Raw genomic sequence first — 25,143 nt, forward strand, 5'->3', positions numbered from 1 at the left:
ATAAACTGTGAGGCCTGCTTGGCCCAGGCTGCTGTGGGACCAGAGCCAGGGGCTGAGAGGGAGCGTTGGCCTGGGTGCGTGGGGGAGGCTGGTGGGCACCTGCAAAGCCCAGGTCAGCCTAGCTCGCCCTTCGCTTGCACAGCCAGGAGAATTCTTTACTAGTCGGACCTGCTCTCCATGTCCCACAGCAGCATTCCCCTGGGCTTGAGAACCCAACCGGGGTAGCCAATCTGAAATCAGCCAGGCCTAGCCACAGGTGCGTGCGGGGAAGGGCCTTATATACAGGCAGCCCTAGGAAACCCGTCAACGGGGTGCGGGACTGGCCAGCAGTGGGCACGCTTAGCGAGGGCAGGGACTGTAGGTGCAAGCGAGCTGTGCCCGGGCAGTTCCGAAAGCCTGGGCCATGGTGGGTTTGGGCGGGAGGGGGGCTGGGCTTAACCTGCTGGGCTCTAGGGGAAATGAGTCGTTCCTGGATTTTTTCCCTCAATGGGAGGGAGGACCCGCCCCTCGCACCACATTGCTGGCTGCCCCTCCAGCCACTCACTGGGGAGACGCCCTAGTTTCTGGAACGTTCAAGTTTTGAGGCAAAACAAACAAACAAAAAAATCTTGGAAATTAAAGGACCTGCCTGTTCCGCTTGCTTCATTCCCGCCCCTCTGCAGGAGCCAGAACCCATGAGCGGGAAGACGGGGGGGACAGCAGGGACAGCGGAACGCCAAGCTGCCACGTAGCCAACTCGCCCTGATACGCCGCAGCTGGCGAGCAAGCGATGCAGCCGCCCAGCCTGTTCCCTCTGGGGTGAGAGCTGCAGGCGCTGGCCCCCTCAGCCTGCGTTTCATTCAACTCCGTGAGGTGCAGGAAGCTCAAAGCACCAGCATTTTGGAGCAAATCTGGCTGGGGACCCAGAGGAAATAACGGTGTCTGGGCCTCGCTCCAGTCCCTAGTGCAACTGGAGAGGCCTGGGGACGCTGCGGGCCAGGGCTCGCCTGTCGCTTTGCCTGGCTGTAATCCCAAGCTCCTGCTCTCTCGCTTTCACAAGTATATTGGGCGTTCCTTCCTGCTGCGCGGCCCAGGTCCCCTGCGCACGTGGGGCCAGGGCGCAGCAGGGTGGAGTTTGTGTACCGTCTTCAAATAAAGATTTTTCTGTTACCGTCACCACTTTCTCCTGCTGGAATCGTAACAGAAAAGTCAGCAAACGCCCCCGGCCGGCCAGAGGCCAGCACGGCTGTGATCCGGAGGAGAGACAGCTGCCTCCGCCCTGCTAGTTACCACTAGCATTGCATTGCATACGCACGGGAACGCCAGCCAGGCGCGAGGGCCGTGACGCAGGCTGTTGAGTCGGTTTCAGCCAGGCAAAAGCCTGAGCTCTCGCAAGAAACCTTCGGAGACTTAGTTCCAGCCCTTTCCAGCGCCGAGTTCTGAGGGCGGAAGGGCCCGGCAGTGGGTTGTCCGGCCTCTCAGTTCTAGGTTGCTGGTTTAAATCCAGCCAAGGGCAGGCGTCCCCAGGTCATTGTCCTCCTCGTTAGATCCCCACCACAAGCAGTACTAACTGGCCCCCATCTCAGCAGTGAGGCCAGCCCGGGGCTGATCTGGCCAGCCACTCAAGTCCCTTCTCAGGCAGGGTGGTGGTGGGGTGTATAGGAGACCATCACTGCCTCCCCCCTGTGCTGGGGTGAACAGAGGGCTACCGCTTGGCACTCTGCCATCCGTGGATCCCAAGTGCTTCACAAAAGGGTGGTGGTTCATTCCTTCCACCGCTGGGGAAACCGAGGCAGGGAAGGGCCTGTCCCTAAAGCTGTACAGCAAGTCTGCTGGAGCTGGGAAGTGGACCCTGGACTCCCCACTCCTAGCCTTATGCCCTCCCCAGGGCTCTGCGTTGCCCTCGCTCTCCAGGGGAACTCCCGCCAGCCAGAGCGTGTTGGAAACATTCAGCCTGGCCCAGTTCCCAACCCTGCTCCTGCTGGAGCTAGCCCTGTGCTCACAGCATGGCTTCCCTGCATTCAGGGCAACCAGCGGCCTCCCTCAGGCTAGCCCTCAACCGCCCCTTCCCCTGCGGCAGTCGCTTGGTGCCCCCTCGTGGTGCCCCAGAGCCGTGCAAAGGGGGTGGGCTGGCATCACCCCCCTGCAGGCAGGTCTCTCTGTCCTGTGCCTCCTTCCAGGGAGTGTTGGAAGAAAAGGGGGGTTGATAACGTGGGGCTCACACTGCAGATTGTGTGGCGCTGGACGTGTCTCTGAGCCCCACTGCAGGGCACTCAACAGAGCCCTGGATCAGCACTACCTGGAAAGGGGGCTGGGAGCCAGGACGCCTGGGTTGGCTCCCAGGCTCTGGGAGGGGAGTGGAAGTTAGAGAGAGAGTGTGTGTGTGTGAGAGAGAGAAAGAGAGAGAGAGAGAGAGAGACAGGACTCCTGGGTTCTCTCCCAGCTCTGGGAGGGGAGTGGGGTGTGGTGGGTTAGAGCGGGGGGGCTGGGAGCCAGGACGCCTGGGTTCTCTCCCCGGCTCTGGGAGGGGAGTGGGGTTGGGGAGGGGTGGCTGGGAGCCAGGACGCCTGGGTTCTCTCCCGGCTCTGGGAGGGGAATGGGGTGGGGTGGGGCTGGGAGCCAGGACGCCTGGGTTCTCTCCCGGCTCTGGGAGGGGAGTGGGGGCCCCTGGTTACACCGGGGAGCCGCCGCTGGCTGCCCCGCCCCGGGGGGTGTCCCAGCGAGCCCCTCCCCCTGCAGCCCTTCCCGCTTTACGGCCTGTCGCAAACGCCCCCCGCCCCATTGCGGCGGCCGCGGAGGGAGCCGTAAGGCGGAGACGCCCCCGCCCCGGTACCTGCGGCCCCGAAGCCCCCGGGCGGGGGTCGGGCTGGGAGGGGACCCTGGGGAGCAGGTTTGGGGGCCCGCGGGCGCGGGGGGGGCCCTCCCCGCCCATAGATCCCTGCCCCCCCCCCCAGCTGGGACAGTTCCCGGGGCGGCGTCTCCTTCCCGGGGGGTTTGTTCGTTGGCAGCTGGGGCCCCTGGGGGGGTTGCATTGGGGGGCCCCCTGCAGCGGGGGGGCATTGCCCCCCTCCCCCCAGCACCCCTTGGAACAGTTCTGTGCCCCCCCCATGGGGCGCTGGGATGGGCCCCCCCTTCCAATAACCCTCTCCGTTCCCTCCCCCCAGGCTGGCACCGGCTGCCCATCCGGCCGGAGGATGGCGCACGTGGGCCACAAGGTGGATTACCTGGCTGGGTTCTGCTGCCCGGTCGGGGGGCTGGCTGCGGGCAAGCCCCGAGTGCTGTGTCACGAGAACCAGGTCTACCTGTCCAACGGCAGCGAGTTCGTCTATGTGTATGACCAGGAAGGGAAGGTGCTGAAGGTGAGCGCAGCGATGGGCCGTCCGCTCTTCCCCCAGGTGCCCACCCCCGGGGTAACTCTGCAGCCAGAACAGGGCCCCGGAGAGGGGCTAAAGCCTGAGGTTAGACGGGACGGGCTCCCGTTGAGAGAAGGGCAAACCACAGTACGAGTAGGTCAGTGCACACTAAGGGACTTTTCGCGTGTAGGAGTCTCACGGAGTGTGGGGAGTCAGGGCCCGGCACCCCCCCACTTCCTGCGATTCACCGGGACTCTCAGCCAGCCAGTGACACAGAAGGTTTATTAGACGACAGGAACACAGTCCCAAGCAGGGCTTGTAGGTACAACCAGGACCCCTCAGCCAGGTCCCTCTGGGGGGCAAGGATCTTAGACCCCAGACTTGGGGTTCCCTGCCTCTTCCCAGCCAGCCCAAAACTGAAACCAAAAACCCCTCCAGCAGGCGCTCTCCCTTTGTCCAGTTTCCCGGGCAAAGGTGTCAACTCCCCATCCCCTTCTTGGCTCAGGTAACAGGCTCAGGTACCGTCCCTCACCTAAAGTCATCCCTGCTATCCCATCCCCCATGCAGACAGCCCAGTAAATCTAAACGACATTCCCAGGTCAATCCACCCCGCTCCCGACTGCGTCACAAGGAGCAGGATCCGCACAGCTGAACGGTGTGGCAGGCTGGGGCACTGTTGACTTGCGCCCCCGTTTGCCACACAGGGAGCACTCATGTAGACATGTCCTCTGTTCCTGGGGGGATGGCTGAAACGTCAGTGACTTTCTGTAGCTTCTAGAATCTTTTCCATATCAAGGCACAGGGCAGGGTTTGCCCTTGTGGTTGCCTAAAGCTTGGCTCCGAAGTCCTAGTGGACTGATTTTCAGAACTACAGAGTGCCCGTCAAAGTCATTGGGCACCTCTGGGTTCTCAGCACTTGTGACATTAGACCACTTGCTTAGGAGCAGGTTTGAAAATCTTGGCGTAGTTCCTGCCACCAGTGACTAGCCACCCGGCTTCCTCCATCCGTTTTCACAAGTCTAGCTCCATGTATGTCCAGTTAGCAGAGTTTGGACATCAGTGAAACATTAGTATGGCTTCAAATAACCTTTTCATTGGTGAATCAAGGGTGCTCTTTGACCTTTTCCCTCATTTCCTGGGACAAACCATTTAATTCAATTCTTGAAAGATTTTTTCCTTTTTTCAACAAGATGACGATTTTTGAGTTTTGTGCGCCATGGATTTTTCCCTTTTCTTTGCTGTGATAAGCAGCAGCTTTAGCACCAAGTGAGACATGTCATCTTTTTTAATTTATTCTTTTTATCATTCTAAGGAAGTAGTCAGTGAGATACCAGGATTAGCCTCCTACCTGTCTTTTCTTTCTCACGGAAGTAGGTCGTCTCTGGGTTTTGATTTTTTCTTTTTTCCATCCTCAGCTAGCATAAAACACTGAATGTTTGCTTTGAAATTGTGTGTGTGTGTGTGTGTGTGTGTGTGTGTGTGTGTGTGTGTGTGTGTACACGCCACTCTTTCAATCCTATAGCACCACTTGTCCCAAAACACTGTACAAGCTACAACTGCTTCCATCACCAGAGCCATGCAGCCACCTCTGTTGTGAAGTGTCACCTGCTTACAGCACACAGCAGCAACTACACAACTGTTTAGACTAGAAGTGAAGAATGCCAAACCAGGTCTTAAAGTGATTGTTTTTAATTTGGAAATACACATGCAATATTACCCATTAATGGTTCTACTCCTGGCAATTAGTATATTCAGAAAATGGCTGTTTTAACTTGCAGTTGTTCTATATGTGCATCCTCAGCTACTGACCAGGGGAAAATATGATCCTGCTAATGTTTCCTGTATTCATGTGAGAGAAGTTTGCAACTAGGAAGGTTGCAAATGTTTGTGTTGAATGGCTAATTTTGACATATGTGCAGTCACACATGTATGTTCTCACATAGCATCACTTGTCCAAGTGCATGTACGGAATGCTGAGCGTAACTTGGTGCCTCATGCAGCGCTGGCCGGTTATCTCCCCATCCGTACTTGTACATAGAGTTCTCGAGTAAGCACTGGGGAGACTCGAGAGGCCAGATCCTCCATCAGGGTCAGTGGCATAGTTCTGTTGATGTTTCGCGGGTCTTGTCTTCACACACTGCAGCGGTGGTGCTGGACCTGGGGCTGCTTAAGGGGAGGCGGGATGGTGATAGCTGGCATTGGCTAGGTGGCCCCAATGCCTTTTGGTTCTGTTTGCTGCTGCTCTGATAAGTTGTGTCCCTGTGGTGAGCTCTTGCAGGGGCAGCTGGGAGCCTGCTTAAAAACCAGGAGCAACCTTTCCTCCAGCCTCCGTCCTTGCGGCATGAAACTGACGTTCTCTTTCCCTTTCTGATATCTAGGCCATCTATAGGTTTCCCGATCAAGTTTGGCACGTGGAACTCCTCCCCCTTCGTAGGCAGCTCTACATCCTGTGTGCCGGAAACGGCATTTACTGTGTATCCCTGGACCAGCAGAGCAGGTGAGACTTGGGATGCAGCCTGGCAGGGACAATGAAGTTTGTCTCTGCTCATTAAAGTCCTAACGAGGGTAGCAGGTGGTTTAATGGCACATGCTTCCGGCGCTCTGCAGCGAGACCTGGCTGGAGTCTAGGGGTTACCCTGAAGGATGGTGGTCTCCAAGCATTCCCGACCCCAAGATTTCCATGTGACCATCTACACATTCCTCCTGTTTGCCTCCAACTGTTGTGCGGTTACCATGCCCTGAAGGAACTGCAGCAGGGTTCACATTTCAGAGGGGAAACACCTGCTCTTCTGAGTCGCCCCAAAAGAACCAAACCCCTGGCAGCGGAGTGTCTCGCGGTGCCCTTCCCATGCAGTGCGCTCTCCACCATGCTAGGCTGTCTGTTGGAGGAGTCCTCCAGAGATCAGGGTGGTGGCACTGGCAGATGTCTAGTCACTGTCAATGCCTTACTTACTCATGATAAGTGGTGGGGGTGGCCCCCTCCCCGTGATCCTAGGGGAGCTGATGGGGCAGAGTTTTGGCCCTCCCAATGGGGCTGTCGTCCTCGTGTGTGGGTGTCTGCTTGTTTCAAGGCCTGTTTGTTAAAATCCACTAAAAAACATAAAAGGCTCGGCTCCCAGGCTGGTTTTGCACTGTCCCGGCAGCAAATCTCATCCACAGGTCAGACCGCCAGTCCGTTGAGAGTGGTGACTTGCGTCTTGCATTGACTGATTCCTGGGGCTTCAGAGGCAGCCCAGCCGTGCTCCTAGCCCCCTGTGCAGTGCTACATGTTGGGAGAAGGGGAAAATCTATCTGACCCCACCAGGGGTCAGCTCGAAGCACAAGCTCTTGGTTCCCCTTAGGTTAGCCGGTTCGCAGTTTGTGTGATTGATTAGACACTAAAGTCCCCAGGCTGTGTGACTAGACCGGTACCGCCCATGCAGACAGCCTTGTGTCTGGCACCCCTGCTTCATCCTTTCAGCATGTACACACCCAACAGCCGCTGGTGTTGGGGGATAGCAGAGGAGTGGGATGGCAGGGTCAGGTGCTCTCCATCACGGCCTCATGCACCCAGAAGTTACTGAAAGGGTTAAGGTGCTCCAAACCACACGCCCCTCTGGAGCACTGGCTGTTCCTGCTCTCTCCAGATCACGGCACCCAGTGCGGTTCCTGGAAGCGGATGCTCCTTTTGTAAGCTTGTCTGTAAGCGCGGGGGGGAGAGGCGAGCTAAGGAAGCGCTGGCTTTGCCCTGTGGCTTGACTGAAAGCTTTTCCTTGTTTGCTTGAAGGTTAATGAAGCAGACTGATGGCGATGGCAAAGAGGACGCTTGCCCTTCCAGCGTCTTCCCCGTAGACACCGATGCCTGCGTCGTCCCAGACGTCACGCTGTGCACCTTCACGCTGCTGAACGACGTTCTCGTCACCCTCTCCCAGGCTCAGGGCCAGTGGTGGATGAAACTCCACGTGCTCCTGGACCCCGATCAGGAGAGCCAGCCCTGTCGGCAGATCAGCCAAGTGGGGTTCTCCACCTGCGACCAAACCGGAGACGACGGGGATGCGCTGTCCTCGCACTTCCTTCCTGTCTTGTGCTGTGCGTCCGCACCAGGCACAGCCGGGCCCGGGGAGGGTCTGTGGTGTTCGGGGGGGTTCACACTGGAGGAGCCCCTCTTCAGCCTGCTCTTTGGCATAGACGCTGCCATGCTCGACTCTCCCATGATTCTCTGTGGCTTCCCGGACGGGCAGCTGTGCTGCGTGCCGCTGAAGGCCCTCAATTCTTCTGAAACCGTTGACGCCTGCAGTGAGGTTGCAGGCCAGGCTCCGCCTGTGAAGATCCTTCACCATTTGGAAGAACCTGTTGTCTTCATTGGAGCCTTGAGAACAGAACACAAAGCCCCTGACGATCCCGATGACCAGCAGCTGTTTGGAGACTCGGGCTGCGACTGCGTTGTGGTGGTCGGGCACTACGGCAAGATGGTGGCCATGAAGGCAGAGCGGGGAGAAGAGGCCAAGGTCCCAGAGGTCAGGGAGTACTACCTGCAAGGGCCCATCCTGTGCGCCGCCTGTGGTGGCGGCAGCCGGATGTATTACAGCACGCATTCGGACATCTCCGCGGTCGACCTGGATTGGGTCAGCAACGCTTCCGACCCCGAGAGCATAGATAACACTGCATACGTCCTGCCTCCCGTTCTGTCTCCAGCCAGTTTAAGTATCTGTAGCGTTGTGGCGCTTTCCTTGTCTTCTCGGGCCTCAGAAGGTACTGCCAGCAGTAAAAAAAATTGTCATTCTTGGGGCTGAAATGGGCAGGGATAGCTTTGTCCTAACTGCGTATTCCCGTTTCTACCTCTCCACCATTCCTCGTTAAAGGTCCGGCTTCCATTGGCTCACCCTCGTTATTGTAAGTTGTTTACATCAAGCATGCCGAGCCAGGAATTGGATGGGAGAGGAAATGTCATGTGTGTTCAGAGATCAACTCCCCATGTGGCTGTCTTTGTGGTGTCCCTTGTGTGGGTGTCTCTCCCACCTTGGAGCAGTAGGCGGTGTGGTCACGGTCGGAGGGGTTGTGCTCTCTATGCTGTGTCTGTGTCAGAGGTAGGATCCTGCGTGGAGTGGCGCTGGGGGCAAGTCCAAATCGACCTAAGTGAAAAGCTTCCCAAAAGGCAATTTACAAACACCGCGGCTGGCTGGACAAAGGGCTCCGCAGTGAAGAGCTCCAGACACAGCCGTTCAGAGTCCGTAAGCTCCTTTCCTTCTTCTGCCTGACAGCTCTGTGTCCATGCATTGCTTCCCAGTGAGGGCTGGGGAAGCAGGGGGGTTGCCTTCTCAAAGTGGGGTGCTTTTGTAGACCCAGGCCTGGGCAGCGTTTTGGGGACAGTCCAAAGTGCTCTGGTTCTCATTGCTCTCTGCCATGCATAGAGATGGGGGCAGAGAAGGAGCTCGGGAGCCCTGTTAGCTCTTACTGGAGCCCCATGCGCTGGTGGCTTTGTGAACACATGGGCACTAAAGAATTGGCAAGAGAGTAAGGTGGCATTTGCCAAAGCAAACGTCCAGAGCATGAACAAGTGGGGCGAGGCAGGGCGCTGCTGGCACCTCTGCAGAACTCAGGGAGCAGCCTGCCCCAGCAGTGGTTGGTTGTACGCAGAGCCTGAGCGTGTCTCCTGATCACAGAGGGCACCTGCGTGGAAACAGACTCTTTGCATCCTTGGAGCTGCTTATTTTGCAGCGGTCGTCATCCTGCGGCGCCGCCCGGCTCCTGAAGTCACTGGGGCAGGGAAGGAGCAGTGGGCAGCATGGAGCCACTTCCCATGCATGTGTCCCTGGTAACAGAGCGAGTGAGGGAAGGGGCAGGAGCGGAGTGAGTGCATCCCGCCTGCAGGAACCTGCTCTGCGGGAACCGCCTGCAGGGGGCTGGTGGCTTGGGGGGCACTCTTTGTGGGCACGCCGTGTAACGTTTTGTGTATTTGGTTTCCCGTTGTAGCCCGTCGACAGTCATTCGCAGTCTGTGTCTACAGTTCTCTCCAAATTCCTGTTGTAGGACACCTGGTATTTTGGGGTGGCCCTGGATGGGTGTGGGGGGGCGAGAGGTGAGCCTGTAGTAATGGCATTATGATTGGAGCAGTAACTCCCCAGTCCCCAAACTGCTCCTGGAAAGGACTGTCTCGTTATGTAGGGACTAATCAGACACTCCTCAGCAGAGTTACACCCACAGCCCTGTCTGCAAAAGGCGTTTGCCTCCTCACACCACAGCTTCCCCTCCCAGCCGGCTTGCTGAGGCGGGTACAGTCTGCGGGCCCCAGTTGTCCCTGCAATCTTCAGGGGGAATGGCTCCTCTCTCTCAGGGCTGGGTGCAGGGCCCAGCCAGAATGAATAATGTGCGCATCGGGGAGCTGTGTGTGATGTCCTGGTCTGTTTGCTGACGGCTAACCTGGTTCTCTCTGCGTGTCCCCCTCTCCAGGTGACTCGGAGCTGCTGGCTCTCTCTGCTAAAGGCCGACTGATGAGCTGTGACTTATGTAGTCCTGATGACGCTCATCCCGTCAGGCTGACCCCAGAAAAAGCTGGCCAAAGGATAAAGGAACTGCTGTCTGGGATAGGCAACGCCTCGGAGAGGTAAAGGGCAGCGTGCTAATGGGTGTGAGTGGGCTGTTAGCTTGTGAACTCCTTGGTTTTATTGGCGGTGAACTAGATTCTCCTGCATCAGCTCCCGGCTCAGAGGTTAGCTGTAAAGTGCTTTTATTAGTTGGCTGCTGTGCTCAAACATTTGCCTTTCCTGAGTGATTCGGAGTCGAGACAGCCTGGGAAGAAGCCCCCAGCCCCATGGGATAATAAAAGCCTTGTTTGCAGCCAGTGCTGCCCGCTGCCCTTTTCCCTTCAAACCAGAGAGCTCTTGTATGCCGAGAATGGCCTGGTGTTCACAGCCTCTGCAACAGAAGGTGGGAGGGCAAGATGCCCGTGACTCCCAAGCATCCCAAAGTGGATGCCCGTTTGGGGATCCCGTGCAGGGCAGATGTGTGCCTTAGGCCTGAACGTTCATCTGTGCCTTATTTTAAACCAGCCGCTCTCCTTGGGGTTTGTGCGCGTGTTTCCTAGAGCGCCAGGTACCTGCCTTTGCTGTGAGCTGCTTCTGTAGCCGCCACAGCTGAAATCAGGAGCCTTCCCGGGGAAGCAGCTGGGAGTGGGATCACACAGCCTCCCCGATTGGCTAGCATTGCGTTAACTGAACGGGCCCAGGCTGATCTGGTGCTCCATGTGAAAGGGGGCAGTTGGGGCACCAAATCCTTGTGAGCAGCAATGCTGTGGCTGGCCAGGTCCCAGGAGGGTTCTGGGGACGACGGGGCACTCAGCCTGTCCAGTGCTCTCGGCTGTTGAAGTTCCAGAGCAGTGATATCCGGGGGAGTTTAGAAGGGCTCATGAAATGATCCATGGAAGTTTGGCTTCTCCACCTGAGTGAGAGTGCCACTTGCCCTGGGTGTGTGTAGCCTTGTGTGCTAGCCTTTGGCCACCTCGCCTGGCTGCGTTTCTGATTCGTTAGCTCTATGTCCCAAAGTCGTTATCTCTGCGGGAAGTGAGCTCTCTTCTCCCCCTGCTCCCCACAGAGTTTCTTTCCTGAAAAAGGCCGTGGACCAGAAGAACCGAGCGCTGACGAGCCTGAACCAGGTGATGAATGTGAGTGCTGCCTTACTGTCCAACCAAGACGGCCGGAAGCCCGTCACTTGCACTGTTACCGCCAGCTGGAGCCGTCTGCTGCTCCGAGATACCTGGGCCATCTCCTGCGTGTTGGAGAACTGGAGCGAATGCAGCCTGGAGCAAGGCTGGACCCTCTGCGTTCAGCTGTTCACGAGCTCCTGTGCCTTCGACGAAGACTCTGTTGATTCGGCCACCACGTTCACCTTTCCAATCGACCAGCTCCTCCCTGGGAGCAAGAGGGAGGTGACGCTGCCGCTTGGCTCAGCCGAAGGCCCCAAGTTGGAGCTGCCTCTGACCGTCTCCTGTGCTCTCTTCTACAGCCTGCGAGAGATTCTGGACAGTGCGTCGGACTCCTATGAGTCACTGGACGACCTGCTTCCTGATGACTCTCCTGGCCTTTCCCCAGACAAAGAGGGGATCTGCCTGCCCCTGAGCAAATGCACCATCGACATCTTGCAGTGCCTTCGTCTGGATGACAGCACAGTGCCTGGAGCCCCTCCTTCCATCGCCACCCTGTCAGACCCGGTGGAGACCTTCCTGAAAGTATCCAGGGTGCAGTCTGACCCCAGCAGCGTGGAAGTCAGCGACCAGCTGCTTCCCAAGGCCCTAGGAGATGAGTATCTACCCCCATCAGTGGCTTCTATCAAGGTGTCATCGGAGCTGCTGAAAAATGCATTGAAGAGCTTCTGTGAAGGTTGGTAATTCTCCTAGTGCGTGTTTCTGTCCAGGCAGCGTTGTCCTGGGGTGGATTTGCTGCAGTGGTTCCCCCTGTGCAGGGCTGGGCTCTGTGATTGCTTGCCAGAAGTCGTTCCCTTCGGACGCTCAGAGGCTCTTTGATTTGTCTTGTTTCCAGGGCTGTTTGGGGGGCTGCTTGGCCACGGATAACGAACGTTGAGGCTTGTGGGAGCTACGTGGCTGGCCTGCCTGGGTGTTCAAATATTCAAATACCGCCTGTGCGGATCAGCTGAAGTGATCAAATGAGGGTTGCCCGAGTCGGTCTCTGTCCCAGCTGTGTCTGCAGCGAGAAGCCCAGACCCAGGCCGGCTGCCTGGTGCTGCTGATGCTTTGTGCCTGGGCATGACCCCCTGGATTGTGAGCTTGTGACATAGCATTCCCTTGTGCAGCACTGCCACCGCTGCGCGATCTGGCCTGGACACCCACCGACAGGGACTAGCCCACCAGTCTGGAAACCAGGGGCTGGAATTCCATTCCTGCTGCCCCTATTGGAGCCCATCCAGGCCTGCTGTAGTGGGGTGGCATCTCTTCTTGGCCAGTCCGTGGGATCGCCACCCCTCTGCCTGGGGAAGAGCAGGCAGTCTGTCTCCTGCTGGGCTGTTGGCAATGCCAGGACTCACCCTCTCCTTTGTATTAGTCTCTCGAAGTGGCTGTGCGAGGTGGGGTGACGGCACCATTGGAGTAAGCTAGAGCTGTGTCCGAACGGAGTGGGTTTCAACGTGGGTGAGGGTGAAGGAACTGCACAGGGTGTGTCCAGGTGTGATGCAGACCTCGCCTGCACAGCTTTGCCAACGCGCCTCTCCCTCTGGCTTCCTGAGCAGGGTCCGTCCGTCGTGCCAGTGCGTGGAGCATTCGCTCTGGTGGCGCCGTTAGCCAGAGCCGAACGCTGATCTCAGAGAAATTAAAATTGGCCTGGGGTGGAGTTAACCCCACCATACTCCTGTGCCTTGCACGCTGGCAACACAGTCATCCCCTCTTCTCCTCTCCCCAGGAGGCGCTGCCTCTGTGCGCAAGAGCCCAGGGTGAGAAATCAGACCTTGGGGTCTCCCACGGGACGGTGGAAACCCATAACCACAGGGCAGCACTCGGCTGCGGGAGGGGAAGTGTCTAACAGAGCAAGCGTCCTGGGGCCACACAGAACCAGCCCTCACAGCAGCTCCTTTGTGTCCGCGGATCCCCTTCCCCGGGGAGAGCGGATGGGAAGGATCTGCCTCTGACAGAAAGGAGCGGCCGCAAGGGCCCAGACTTGCTGTCTCCTTTGCTCCTATGGGCGTCCTGTGGCACTAGTTGGGGGCTGTTTCATGGAGGCCTTGATCCCCGCCCGTCGTGTGGTGTGTGTGGCCGCCCTCCCTCGTGCCACAGGGGCGTGGCGGGGTGCCCGGGGGAGACCTCTCCGAGTGGGCTCGTGTAGTGTGACTAACGTGACAGCGGTGCGGGGGAGGTGCCGGGCTCGTGCTTGGAGAGACCCCGGCTGCTGCTGTGAAGGGAAGCGTGTGCAGCCACCTGACCGGCTCCGCTTTGTCTCCTTTTCCCCCAGGAGCCCCGCTCTGCTGCGCTGCTCTGCGGTGGCTGCTGGCGGAGAACGCTGCGGCCGCGCCGCTGAGGAGCCAGGATGTGTCGGCAGTGCGGGGCCTGGCCCCACGTGGAGGCGAGGTGCAGCTGCTCGTCCGAGAGGCAAGGAATGGGTTAGCTCTGCAGGGAAACAGCCCCCGACCCATCCCCCTGAAGAGCCGGCTTCTGCCCCAGGGTCCTGGGGCAAGGGACCAGCCAATGGCAAGCCGGGGGCCGGGCTCTGCCTGTGGAGGCCCAGAGGGAACCACTGCGGTGGGGAGGGAAGGAAGGGTCTAGGTCCCTTCATCGCTCAGGGCTTGACAAAGCGCTGACCCCTTCTCACAAACGCCCTTTGGCAACGTCCCCTGGGACCGGGTGCCCAAGCCCATGGGCGTCAAGGGGCTGCACTCCGGGGGGGTCAGTGAAAAGCCGCATGGACCTGGCTGCATTGCCGGGTTTGGGGATCTGGCGTGCTAATGGTTGAAAGCCCAACTGGCTGTTTCCCCCTCCTTTGCCCCCCGGGTTCTTCAAAGGCTTGTGCTGTCCCCCTGCTGCCTATGGGACTGGGGGGTGGCCACGGGTCAGCTGAGTTCCTCACTTCTCAGACCCGAAGGGGACACAGCCCCTTGTCCATGGGATTGTCCTGGCCCTGCTCTCTCTGCGTCTGTTCAGCCATGCGTCAGATCTGCCAGTGGCCTTATCTGGCCCTCGTCCCTGTGGTGCCAGCGCTGCCCAGCCCTGCCAGGTAGGTGGGCGCCTTGGCCAAGCTTACGCAGGTGCATGGCAGAGCAGGGCACTGTCCAGGTCCCAGTGCGATGCCTTAGAATCCACAACCTCCTTTCTGCCTGTGGGGCTGACGATCGCTCCCAGCCTGGTCCAAGGCTACGGCCCTTCGTGTCTGAGGAGTTCAGACGCCAGGCACCGAGCTAGAATGTGAACGGAGCCAGCGGCTCTGGGAGGGCTCTTCTCCATGCCTCCCCCGGCGCTTGCCCCCCCAGTCTGGCTGCTGTTACCAATACTGGTGTGAATAAGGATGTCTCTCCTGCTCAGCCCAGCTGCTCCTTCCCGGTCCCGCTGATTCGGCATCACGACTTGGCTGCTGGATCCGTGGAGCTGGGAAGCAGCAAAGCTCTGGTTTTAGCTGCTCATCCGGCTCGCTGTGCTTTGCTAATTCTGCAAAGTGAGGGGAAATGTGGCTGGATGCTGGTTTAGGTCTGATCTGCTTCGGCTTTTCCCTTAATGCGAAAATCCCTCTCTAAGTGCAAAAGAAAAAGACTAATTGCGAACCGGCTCTCCTGCCACGGCCGGTTAACCCTCCGGCGAGAGAGCCCCAGCTGGCCGTACGCTGGCGATGACCTGCTTCAGGTTGCTTCATGCATGAGAGCGTTAATATTGCCAATGTGATTAGTGCCAGCGTTAATTCTGCTCAGGCTAAGCCTCCCGGATTAAATCCGTTGGGGAATGGCCATCGAATCATCTCATACGCTGCCGGGCAGGCTGGAGCCTGCTGGCCTCCTGCAGTACTGCCCCTGCTGGGCTCCACGCTGCTTCCCGGCAAATGCCATGAGTCTGCACTGAGCTAGGCCCCAGTGTAGTCTCGGTTCAGGAGACCAAACGACCTTTTACTTCTAAGGTTGTTGGTTGGGCCAGGGCAGCCTGGCTGGGGGAATCGTCCCCCTCTTCTGCTGCCGCGAGCCTGGAGGTGTTCCTAGTGCAGATGAGCGATGGACGGGGAGGGGCAAGGAATGAATGCCCCATGCCGCTGCCCCTAGAGCACAGATCTCTCTGGCTGTTGGGATCCACATCTAACCCTCCTCATCCACAGCTGTGCTGTGTGGCCGAGGGGGTGCCCCCGGGGTCTGCCCCCCCCCCCTCTGCGCAGACAACGCCTCTGGCTTGGCAATGTTTGCAGTGAGGATCTCCTCTCTCTTGCAGGTGGCCGTGAACAATCTCTGCCCAGCGGGCCCTATCCAGGCCGTGGAGATCCTCATGCAGAGCCCTTCTCTGGCAGAGATGTGCAGAGTGCATCAAGCCGTGATCCGGCGCATCCAGGTGCCGATCCCACCCCCGACAGAGAGGGGGCTTATGCTTGCAGCGGCTAGGAGCTGCCCCATTGCAGCCTGCCCTGGGGGTTGTTTGAGCCGCCTCTATTTTGGGGGTCGTTTAGCTGGGAGTGAGCTTTGCCTCTGTCACGCCATTGGCCTGGTTCTGAGCTAAGGTGGGGTCCCCGGGTCGTACCAGTCAGAGGGGTTTGGCGTCCCCCAGCCCTTCGGCTCTCTGGAGTTGCTGCTTCTGACCCTCATTGCCTGGGCTCGTCCGACCCTTCCTTGCCTGTGCTGGATGCACCCAGGATGTGCTCCCAGTGGGCAGCGTGAATGGCGCTGCGCTGTCCAGCCTGCAGGCCTTCCCGTGGCTGCACGGCTATTACGTGGTCATCCCAGGCCCCAAGCCTGCTGGGATGGGACACCTGGCGCGTTCGCCACCAGCGTGGCCCCAGAACGGACTCCAGCCTGCTGCATAAGCTGCTGTGCGTGGCCTCTCCTTGCCCACAGTGCAGCAGCTGCTCCTCCCGCCAGGGCTGTAGGGCCAAGGAACTGCGCTGCCTGCAGGCCGTGACCAGCCAGCAGAACCAGGGCTGTGTAGGGGCCGAGCGTGGGCAAAGGCAGAGCGACCTGAGCCCTGGGCTCAGAGGGGCCCCAGTGCAGTTTGGGTTGGAGCAGTTGCTTTACACGGGCTCTCCTTGGCACCACCCTGTGGCAGAACTGGACAGTGCAGCTTGAAATCAGCGGGGCACTGGCCGGGGAATGCGTGACTGGGCTGGCCCTGGCTAACACGCTCCCCATCACCATTGGAGGCTGTAGCAGCCTGAAACAAGAGTGGGCCCTGCTCAGGGCAGTGACTAAATGGAGCCGGGCACCTGTAGCCACCCGGGGACCCAGCTTCCTTGCACAAGATGCACCAGCCAGTCAGTTCCTAGCGTGGTGCGGAGCACTGCAGCCCCGGCTGAGGGGGACCGTGGGGAACGAGGGTGTCGCTGCAGCAGAGCAGGGCACCTGCAGTGTGTGCCACGGTCTGTCCTGTGCCCGAGGATCCTGCCTGCCAGTCTAGGCCGCGAGAAATACCCAGCCCCCGTGGGCGGAGCAGGGTGCCAGAGGGGTCCGTCAGTGGGGAGTGCCGAGGCCTGGAAAGCCTGGAGGCTGACGCAGCTACGGGAGTGGGAGTCGGTGCTGCAATGCGTTCAAACCTAGGCTGGGTGGGCGGGGGAGTGTTTCAAATGGTGCGGCACTGAGAGGCTGGGAGGGGCTGCTAGGAACAGCAGGCCAGCCCCGGGCAGGCAGAGTTCCAACAAGACAGGAGCAGTATCAGGCCTGGCCGAACTCCAGCCAGTGCCGTAGCCATGCCCGAGGTGTCTGGCCTAGCGAGGCTGCCCCCCTCGGCGAGCGTTGCCTAGGGGCAGCCTCGAGTGCGCCACGAAAGCAGCTCCCTCTAATGCCACGTTCTCTGTTCTGAAGCAGACTCTGGTGCTGGAGCAGGCGGCCCAGGGCTCCGGTCCCCCTGACCTCCGCATGCAGTATTTGTGCCAGATCCAAGCCAATCACGAGGTAGGCAGTGTTCCCGGGGGGCGCGTGGAGCGGGCGGGGGGTAATCTGCACAGTGGGCGAGTGCGTCTGTGTAGCCGCAGAGGGGGGCAGAACGCCCCTCTCCCGAACTGCGGGGCGTGAAACTCCGAGCCCAGGCGCCGAGCGGAGCCCTGCCGTGGGCCCACGCAGGCGGGGCTCCTTGCTCGTGGACAGCAAAGCCAGACCCGGCAGAGGCTGACACACTAGACTGGCAGAGGCTTCCAGGCCCAGCGCGGCGTGGTCCCATTGAGTGCTTGGCTCCTGGCAGCCAGGAGGCAGCGGGGCTGGGGGTGTTAGCCAGGAGGCCGGGGGCTCTCTTGCCCTGACATTTGCAGCTGGGCCCTGGTGTGGCTGCAGGACGCCTGTGCGGAGGGGCCAGGGCCCGGCAGGCAGCGGCGGATCCAGCTTCCTAACCCCTCTCCTCTCTGCCGGGCAGATGCTGCTAAAGGACGTGCAGGCCCTGCGGGACCGTCTGTGCCTCGGGGACGACGCCAGTGCCACGGCGGAAAAGCTCCTGCACGTTTACAGGCAGCTGCGCAACCCCAGCCTCATCCTCCTGTGAGCACGGGGCCGGCCTGAGATGCTGGGGCCAGCGCGCTCCACGCGGGGCTCCAGGCAGCGCTCGCTTGGGCAGAGCCAGGCATGCTCGTTAACCCAGCCAGGACTGGGGAGAGGCAGTGCAAGTCCCCACCCCGAGTGGGGAGCCCGAGGCTGAGATCAGGGGTTTTGTGTGTGTGTTGTGGATGTGTTTTAAGCAGCGTGGGGGGTTCCCAGGGCTCCAGAGTTCCTGGCCGAGGCGGGAGTGTCGCTGAGCTGTGTTGTGTGTGGCTGGCAGCCAGAGTAGGTGGCGTGTTTGGGGTTGTACTCGACGTGCTCGTTTAGCTTCTGTCTCGTGCCAATGGCCGTGACTTTGCTGTGCACAGCGGTGGGAGCCGGCTCCCTTGCCGGGCACTCGGATCTTCGCAGGGAATGATCCGCACGGTGCTTTCCGGCTGGCTCCCCCCCTCCAGAAAGGGCTATGCCTCCCTACAGCGTCTCGCTTTCAGGGTGCCTGACGGGCTCACCGGGTTCCCACCCCCAACCTGCAGGGCCCCTTTTCATTTCTCAAAAGGCTGTGCCGCGTGTCTCCGTGGGGCAGGTTCGTCCTGCTCGCCGTGCTGTGGCAAGCCAGCACGTCCCAGTGTTTGTAAATCTGTCGTGTGCCATTGAAAACGACCCTTTGCCGCTCAGCTTGTGCCCGTCTCCTTTCCTTTCCGTCGCAGCCGAGCTCTCGCCCTGGTGAAAGCTGCCTCCGAAGCGCCTTGCCCCGCGCTGCGCTGCGCTGAGGCCGGGGGCAGTTCCCCAGCACGCGGGCTGAGCACTGTGCCCTGGGCGGGCCGCGAGCAGTGCTTGTGTTGACTCACCACGAGCAGCCTTTCGCTGGGACCTGGCGCCCCTAGCATGCTACCGCTGCCCCTCCCGCGGCAAGCTGGGGCAGGGGAGAAAAGCCATGGCTCTAAAGGGGCGGGATGGCGGCCTTTGCCCTCTGCAGACCTGGGTTCGAATCCTTCGCCGCTCACACCATTTCCCCAGCCTGCCAGGCAGCGTGATGCCCTTTGGCACTGCCAGGGCGGGGGTGCTGAGGGCCTGTGCTGGCAGGGCAGGGACACTTGAGTGGAGTGATGGCTCAGCACCTGCCAGACAAAGCCCGTCCCGTCCAGGGCTTGGCTTCCTCCCCTGAGCACCAGCTCAACTCGGAGAACAAAGCGAGCCTGGCCGGAGTGAGGTGTTACCCGCTTCACTGCCCCTGGCTGGTCCTGTCTGACCCAGCGTCCCACGGCTTCCCGACCCCGCAGCGTTGGGGGGAGGCGCCGTGCAAAGGGCTAACTCAGCCCAGGATGTTCCTGGTTCGAGGGGGTGGGAGCGGCGGAGGGTCTGTCCCTGCCGAGGGCTGGCTGGTGCCTGGCTGGGCTGTGGGAACCTCCCCCCTTGGCTAAGCAAAGCGGAGCTGGGGCCTGCTGCCTTGGCACCAGAGTCCCAGTGGCCTCAAAGTAACACCCCCCCACGGGCGCACACGCGCTTTCCTCCTGCGCCTCACCTCGAACGCAGCAGCTGGCCCTGGGTGCCCCCGAGCCGAGCCCTGACTGCCCCTTTCTGTCGGCAGCGTGGGAGCTTTGTGCTGCCGTGACCGTGCCTTCGTGGGCAGCCTCGCACAGTGCCCGGCACGGCCGGCCCTGGGCAGAGGAGAGCCAGTGGCAGGAGGCAACAGCCCGTGGCCACACTGGCTGCTGTCGGCACCGGGGCCGTGTCGCTGGCAGGGGGCAGCAGGCCGGGCTTTGGAAAGGTTAATGGTGGGCAGGCTGCGCTGGGTTCTGTCTGATGTAATTATCCACCCCGCTGCCTTCGCTCCCTTCTCCGCTGCGCGTGGTACGGAGTCAGAGCTGACAGATCTGGGTCTCTGGGTCTCTTCAGTCCCTGCAGGGCTAACCTAATTGGATCTCGGCCAGCTGCCAGGCAGAGACGAGCGAGCCCAGCGAGACGAGTTCTGCGGAGCTGCTGGTGCCTGCTGTATTCAGGGCGCACGGCGTGCTTACAGATGGGCCGGGTCAGCGGCACGAGGGGGCAGAGCACATGCTGCCCGCCCCGCTGGCCCTTGCCAGGGAGCAGCTGCTTGCTCACACGGTTTCCGAGCCCTGCTCCCCTGCAGCGGGAGGGTTGAGCGGCCGGGTACTCCCGGGCTCCGGTGGGGGGTTGCTCTGACAGCGCCGTTCATGGGCTGGTCGCGAGCCTGGGAGCTGAGAGTCAATCTGGGTTCGTTCTTGTTCGCGCATCCACACCAGTAGCAGAGCTAGGACTAGAACCCAGGCGTCCGCGCCCCTGGCCCTGTGCACTAACCGCTTGTCTCCACCTGCTCAATTACCACCCCCCAAAGGAAGAACTTAATTCTTGTTCCCCTGCAGCCTTGGCCGTGGCCACCTGCCCTGGGCACCAGCGTACCAGGCTGGGCTCTGCCCTGCCAGGGGATTTTATTTGCATACAGATGTTGTCCAGGTGCAAACCCCTGCTGTCTCCTCCCTACCATGAGAGCCCCCGTACCTGACATGTGCCAGCCAGGGCCCCACAGAGTCACAAGCCAGGCCCCTGGCTTGCCAGCTGATTGGATGGTTTGGCCAGCGGTGGAATTAGCAGCTCCGGTCAATGGAGTTGTGAGCACTTCCAAGCAATGCCAGCCGGGGGCTAGGCAGCTGCACTGCGGCTGGGTTGGCAGCAGGGGGAGTTCTGGCACTGTGTGACTCGGCCGCTCCTCCCCAGAGTGATTTCCCTGCAGCTGGTACTGACTTGCCCTGCCTTTGAGCACCCTGCACTCGCGCTCCCCACGGGCTGGCCCTCTGCAGCCTGATCCTTGTTGCCGGCCTGGCGGACCCGCTGCAGCCCTCGCGCTGGTGCTGTGAGCCACATCCCAGCACGGGGTAGGGATATAGCTGCGTCCCCCTTCCCACTGCTGTCTGATCCCACCCTCCGCGGAGCTGGGAGGATCCAGCCAGGTGCAGCCAGAGCCCCCGCTGACCTCGCGTTGTGCTGGGCAGGGTCTGCCCAGGGCAGGGGACCGCCTGGGGGTCTCATGCTCCTGCCCAGCGGGATCTTGTGTTTCAATGGCGCTTCCCCCTGCTTTGCCCGGGGCTAGGAGATGCCAGGTGAGGCCTGGCCCAGCATGACTAGTCCTCACGCTGCACCCCCACCACGGCTGCACTGGGAGCAGGTCCTTTGTGCCCTCTGTCCCTGGGGGGCTGCCGGCTCACCTGGCGCTAGGCCCCAGCCCTCAGTGACCTGGCCCGGGGGGCAGCTCAGCCTGGGTCTCCTGGTGCTCCCCCCGCCCCAGGCCTGACATTCTGGCCTTTTGCTGTCACTGCTGCTCCTGGCTCGCTGGGCAAGGGGACACGGGGAGCAGCCAGGCCCTTTGGGAGACCCCTCCCCGTAGGTGCGGGCAGCCTGGGGAGGGGCAGGTGGAGGAGAGACTGCACAGCATGGGCAGGCGTGGGCCAGTTTCTCCTGAATCCCAGCCCCCCTTCATCCCATCCTGCCCTGGGTATGGCTGCCTGCCGCCCCGCGGGGGTGAGACAGACGGGGGGGGGGGGGGGGGGACAGGCTGCAGGAAGCTAATGCACCCAGGTGGGACACACCCATGGTGAGCTGTATTCTCTGGTGGTGCTGAGTCACTCTGCAGGTGTCCTAGCTGCGGGGCAGAGAGGCTGGCCCGGAAAGCAGGAGGGAGTGCGCTGGGGGGGTGCTCTGGCTCGGCTCGGGCCACGCTCCTGGAGTGGGGCAGCGGTGGGAACTGGGGCTGGGTTGAGGCCTGGCTGGAGAGGTCTAAGCAGTGGACGTGCTGGGAGCCAGCGGACCAGGGGGGCCTGGACTCCCGTTCCCAGCTTGGAGTGAAGAGGGCACAGGAAAAGTAACTGAGCTGGACCCCCAGCCGAGGGGCCCTGGCCTCCGGCAGCCTGGGGGCCCAGCCCAGGTGCCTGCAGGGAGGAGAGGTCTCACCCTGTGTGACAGGGGCTGGCCCCAGAGCAGCTTCCAACCCAGCCCTGAGCAGTGTGGGGTAGAGCGCGGCTTCGTGGCGGGGGAGATCGAGCTCCTGCTGGGAGACGGGACAGCCCAGCCTGCTCCCCACTAATCAGTTACCCCGAGAAGCAGCTCCTAGACCAGCCGCTCCTAAAGAGCTCCGGCACTGGTGGCTCAAAGCTGTTCATCGTAATTTACCCATTAGCGCTACATTCCCAGGGCTGGGATAGCAGGGGGCTGCGGGTCAGGAGTGAGGGGCACCACCAGAGCTGGGTCGGGGGGCTTGGGGCTGGGATCACAGGGGCTGCTGGTTGGGAGTGAGGGGCCCTGGCAGAGCCGAGTGTGGGGTGCCTGGGGCTGGTCTAGCAGGGAGCTGTGGGTCGGGATTGAGGGGCACAGGCAGAGCTGGGTGTGAGGTGCCCGAGGCTGGGATCACAGGGGGCTGCGGGTCAGGAGTGAGGGGGACCAGCAGAGCTGGGTGTGGGGTGCCCGGGGCTGGGAGAGATGGGGGCTGCGGGTCGGGAGTGAGGTGTCTCTGCAGGGTGGGAAGCCCCAGGGGTAGCCACCTGTCTGGGCAGCTGTTGATTTTCTATCCAGACCCTTGGGCTGTGACGGGCAGCGCATCCGTGGCCCGGGCTGCTAATGGCCCTGCAATGAGGTGAGGGGTGCCCGGGTGCCCCGATGCCCATGGTGCTGCCACGGGCCCCAGCCAGGAGGCGCTTGAGCAAACAGCATCCCTGGGGGTGGGGGGGCCCCCAGCGCTGGGCTGAGGCAGGATCAGCTCCTGCAGCCTGGGGGGTGGGGGGCTCTGCCCAGCTGCTCCTCCCCCAATGGACCCTCTGCTGGCCTCGGGCGCGGCGGGGTTAATGGGGCGGGCCCAGCAGCTGCAGTGCGCTGGACCCCCACTAGAGGGCGGCAGAGCTACGCCCTCCGGCACCCAGCCCCCGCCCCGGCTGGATCGTTAACCCCTGCCGTGCCGCAGCGAACCCAGCTGGGCTGCTCTGAGCATCTTGGCAGGGGCGGGGGCAGACCCAGATTCTCCCCAGGCACGGCCCCTGCCCGCTGAGCTACAGGAGAATCTCCCTCCGCTGGCTTCCGTGCAGGGGCTATGACACAGAGCCCAGCAGTTCCCCCCCAGGGATGCCCCAAACCCCCAGCCCAGGGGCTGCTGATGTGTCCCTCGGCCCTTTGCGGACTGCCTGAGCCCTGCCCCCCTGGGCTGCCTTTCAGGGGACATGGGCCTGCCAGGGCCAAGGCCCCTCGCTCCACACAGGAGGGAGCCACATGAGGCTCGGCCCAGCTGCTGCAGGGCCAGGGAGGAAGAGCGCCGGGGGCCTGCTGTGGGCGGCCCTGTCCTTCCTCGGTGTCCACACCATGCAACTGCCTCTGGGGTGGGGTGGGAGCAGCAGCCAAGTAGCACAAGGGCGGGGCTGGGGACTAGCCTTGCTCCTCCTGCTCCCTGCGGTCTCCAATACGGGGACCCTCCCGCTACAGGCCGGGGGGCGGGGAGATGGTGCAGGCTGGGGGCAGGAAACAAGGGCTAGGGGTTGGAGGGGCTGGGGGTCAGGACTCCTGCGGTCTGTTCTGAGCTGACCCAGCTCCCCACCCCCAGCTCCGCCAGTGCCCCTCAATCCCGACCCACAGCCCTGGCCAGGTCCTGGCCTGCGGCTGCTCTCCGAGTCCCACCCAACTCACTTCACTTGTGAGCTTTGGGACTTGGCTGGGTAGGCAAACGCACTAACCCCGGGGCACTATGGGCCCTGCCCTGTATTCCCCCCTCCTGCGCTCCCCACATATCCCCTCCCTCCCCCGCTCCCTCCTGAGCTCCCCACATATCCCCTCCCTCCCCCTGCCCCCTCCTGCGCTCCCCCCACGCATCCCCTCCCTCCCCCCACCCCATCCTGACTCAGAGTGTGAAGCTGGCTCTGGCCACCCCAGGGGAAGGGGGGGGGGACATGTTTGTGGAAGGTCCCGTCCCCCCAGCTGCTCTTCCTGCCATTTCCCTCTGACCCTCACTTCCGCTGCTGTTTCCACACTCCCTTATCCCAGCCAGCTGCCAGGAAGGGGGGGGGGGGCACCAGCTGGGCCTCCGGTGCACTGGGCCTGCTGCTCCCCAGCTGCCCCCATAACCTCTGCCCTTGTGACAGCTCAGGGCCCCCAGCCCCTGATGCAGGGTTGGGAGCAGCCAGGGGTGCAGGGTGTCTGGGGGGAGCCTGGGGGGCTATCAGGGGGCACTGGTGTAGCTGGGGGGGAGCCTGGGGGGGCTAGCAGGGGGCACTGGCGGAGCTGGGGGGGAGAGCCCGGGGGGGAGGTAGCAGGGGGTGCTGGCGGAGTTGGGGGAGGTAGCAGGGGGCGCTGGTGGAGCTGGGGGGGAGCCCGGGGGAGGGGGCGCTGGCGGAGCTGGGGGGGGAAAGCCCAGGGGAGAGGGCGCTGGCGGAGCTGGGGGGGAGAGCCCGGGGGAGGGGGCGCTGGCGGAGCTGGGGGGGGAAGAGCCCGGGGGGGAGCTAGCAGGGGGTGCTGGCGGAGCTGTGGGGCGGAGAGCCGGGGGCAGGGGGCTAGCAGGGGGCACTGGCGGAGCTAGGGGGGAGAGCCTGGGGGGGGCTAGCAGGGGGCACTGGCGGAGCTGGGTGGGAGAGCCGGGGGCAGGGGGCTAGCAGGGGGCACTGGCGGAGCTGGGGGGGAGAGCCAGGGGAGGGGGCGCTGGCGGAGCTGGGGGGAGACCCCGGGGAAGGGGGCGCTGGCTCGGCCTGCTGGGGGAGCTGCTCCAGTTGACACGTCCCCTGTTGCTGCTCCTCTGTTCTTTGCTTAGCAGGAAATGGTGAGTTCCCCATTGTCCCCCCCTGCACCTGGGCTTGCCCCACGCAGGGACCCCAAGAGCCCATTCCGGGGGGCAGCCGAGCGAGGGGGCAGGCTGGAGAACAGCGCCGGTGGCACCTGCCGGAGCCCGCGCTGTCCTCTGGACCCGGGGCCACGGCTGGGCAGTGAGGCCCCTGCATTTCCAGCGCCCCGGCGCCAGCACCAGCTTTGGCTCGCAGCAGCCGCGGATCCGAGCGGGGCCCAGGGCAGGAGACGCCCTGGCTGGGAGGAGTCAGGTCAGGATCTCTCCTGCCTGATCCTGAAGGAAGCCTGGTGCCCGTAGGCTTCCCCAGCGTGGCCACGGCACCGCGTGGGACACCACAGCCCAGCGCCCGGGCCGCCTGCCGCCACGGGCCTCCCAGTGCCCCCCTGCCGGAGCCTGCTGAGCCAGCGGGGTGCAGCCACCTCTGGGCTGGAGCCACCGTGGCAGTTGCTGGCCCCTGGGCCGAGAGTGCGGGCAGCCCTGGCAGCGGGTGGGGCGGGCAGGACGCGCCGGGTATGGCCAGCTCCCAGCAGCTGCATAGCTGGGATTCCTCGGGCAGGGTTAACTCTGCCCACATGCCCAGGAAGGGGCTGGGACTGGGGCCGCTCCATCCCTGGGCTCCACTCCCACCCCACAGCCCCCCCCACCGCTTTCCCCCCACAGCCCACATTCCTTCCCCCTCCCCCACCCGCTCCAATCCCTTTCCCCCATAGTCTCCTTCCTCCGCAGCCCCGATCCCCCTCCCCCCACGCTCCAGGCATGGCTGGTAAATGTGCTCTAGGGAAGCAGAATCTGCTGCTCAGGGCTGGGGGAGCAGGGGGGGCCTGGCAAGGAGCCCCCGGCCGAGGGGCTGAGCGAGTGGCA

The 25,143-nt window shown here is 62.1% G+C and overlaps 1 protein-coding gene across 7 annotated transcripts; it reads left to right on the forward strand.

Annotated features, from left to right (window-relative positions):
- Positions 1-1,286: 1,286 nt before the first annotated feature.
- FAAP100 (FA core complex associated protein 100) lies at positions 1,287-18,127 on the forward strand. 7 transcript variants are annotated; one of them, XM_065563743.1, is made up of 10 exons: positions 1,287-2,869; positions 3,144-3,338; positions 5,711-5,829; positions 7,099-8,063; positions 9,762-9,915; positions 10,902-11,686; positions 13,265-13,401; positions 15,214-15,330; positions 16,791-16,880; positions 17,335-18,127. In XM_065563743.1, the coding sequence occupies exons 1-10, from the start codon at positions 2,576-2,578 to the stop codon at positions 17,458-17,460; spliced, it is 2,982 nt and encodes a 993-aa protein (XP_065419815.1). In that variant the 5' UTR covers positions 1,287-2,575; the 3' UTR covers positions 17,461-18,127. The 7 variants fall into 7 exon arrangements, 4 of the variants coding, with proteins under 4 accessions (XP_065419815.1, XP_065419817.1, XP_065419818.1 ...); XR_010591931.1 differs by having other exon boundaries at positions 2,695-2,808; positions 13,265-13,412; XM_065563745.1 differs by having other exon boundaries at positions 2,695-2,808.
- Positions 18,128-25,143: the final 7,016 nt, after the last annotated feature.

This window comes from Chrysemys picta, chromosome 12 (assembly GCF_011386835.1).
Source record: "Chrysemys picta bellii isolate R12L10 chromosome 12, ASM1138683v2, whole genome shotgun sequence".
NCBI lineage: Eukaryota > Metazoa > Chordata > Testudines > Emydidae > Chrysemys > Chrysemys picta.

Excerpts from the sequence above, each read along its gene's own strand:
- FAAP100 (XM_065563743.1), top strand. The coding sequence starts at position 2,576 with ATGGGGTGGGGTGGGGCTGGGAGCCAGGACGCCTGGGTTCTCTCCCGG. Across the intron at positions 2,870-3,143 it reads GAGGGGACCCTGGGGAGCAG|GCTGGCACCGGCTGCCCATC; the intron begins GTTTGGGGGCCC and ends CCCTCCCCCCAG. Across the intron at positions 13,402-15,213 it reads TGCAGCTGCTCGTCCGAGAG|GTGGCCGTGAACAATCTCTG; the intron begins GCAAGGAATGGG and ends TCTCTCTTGCAG.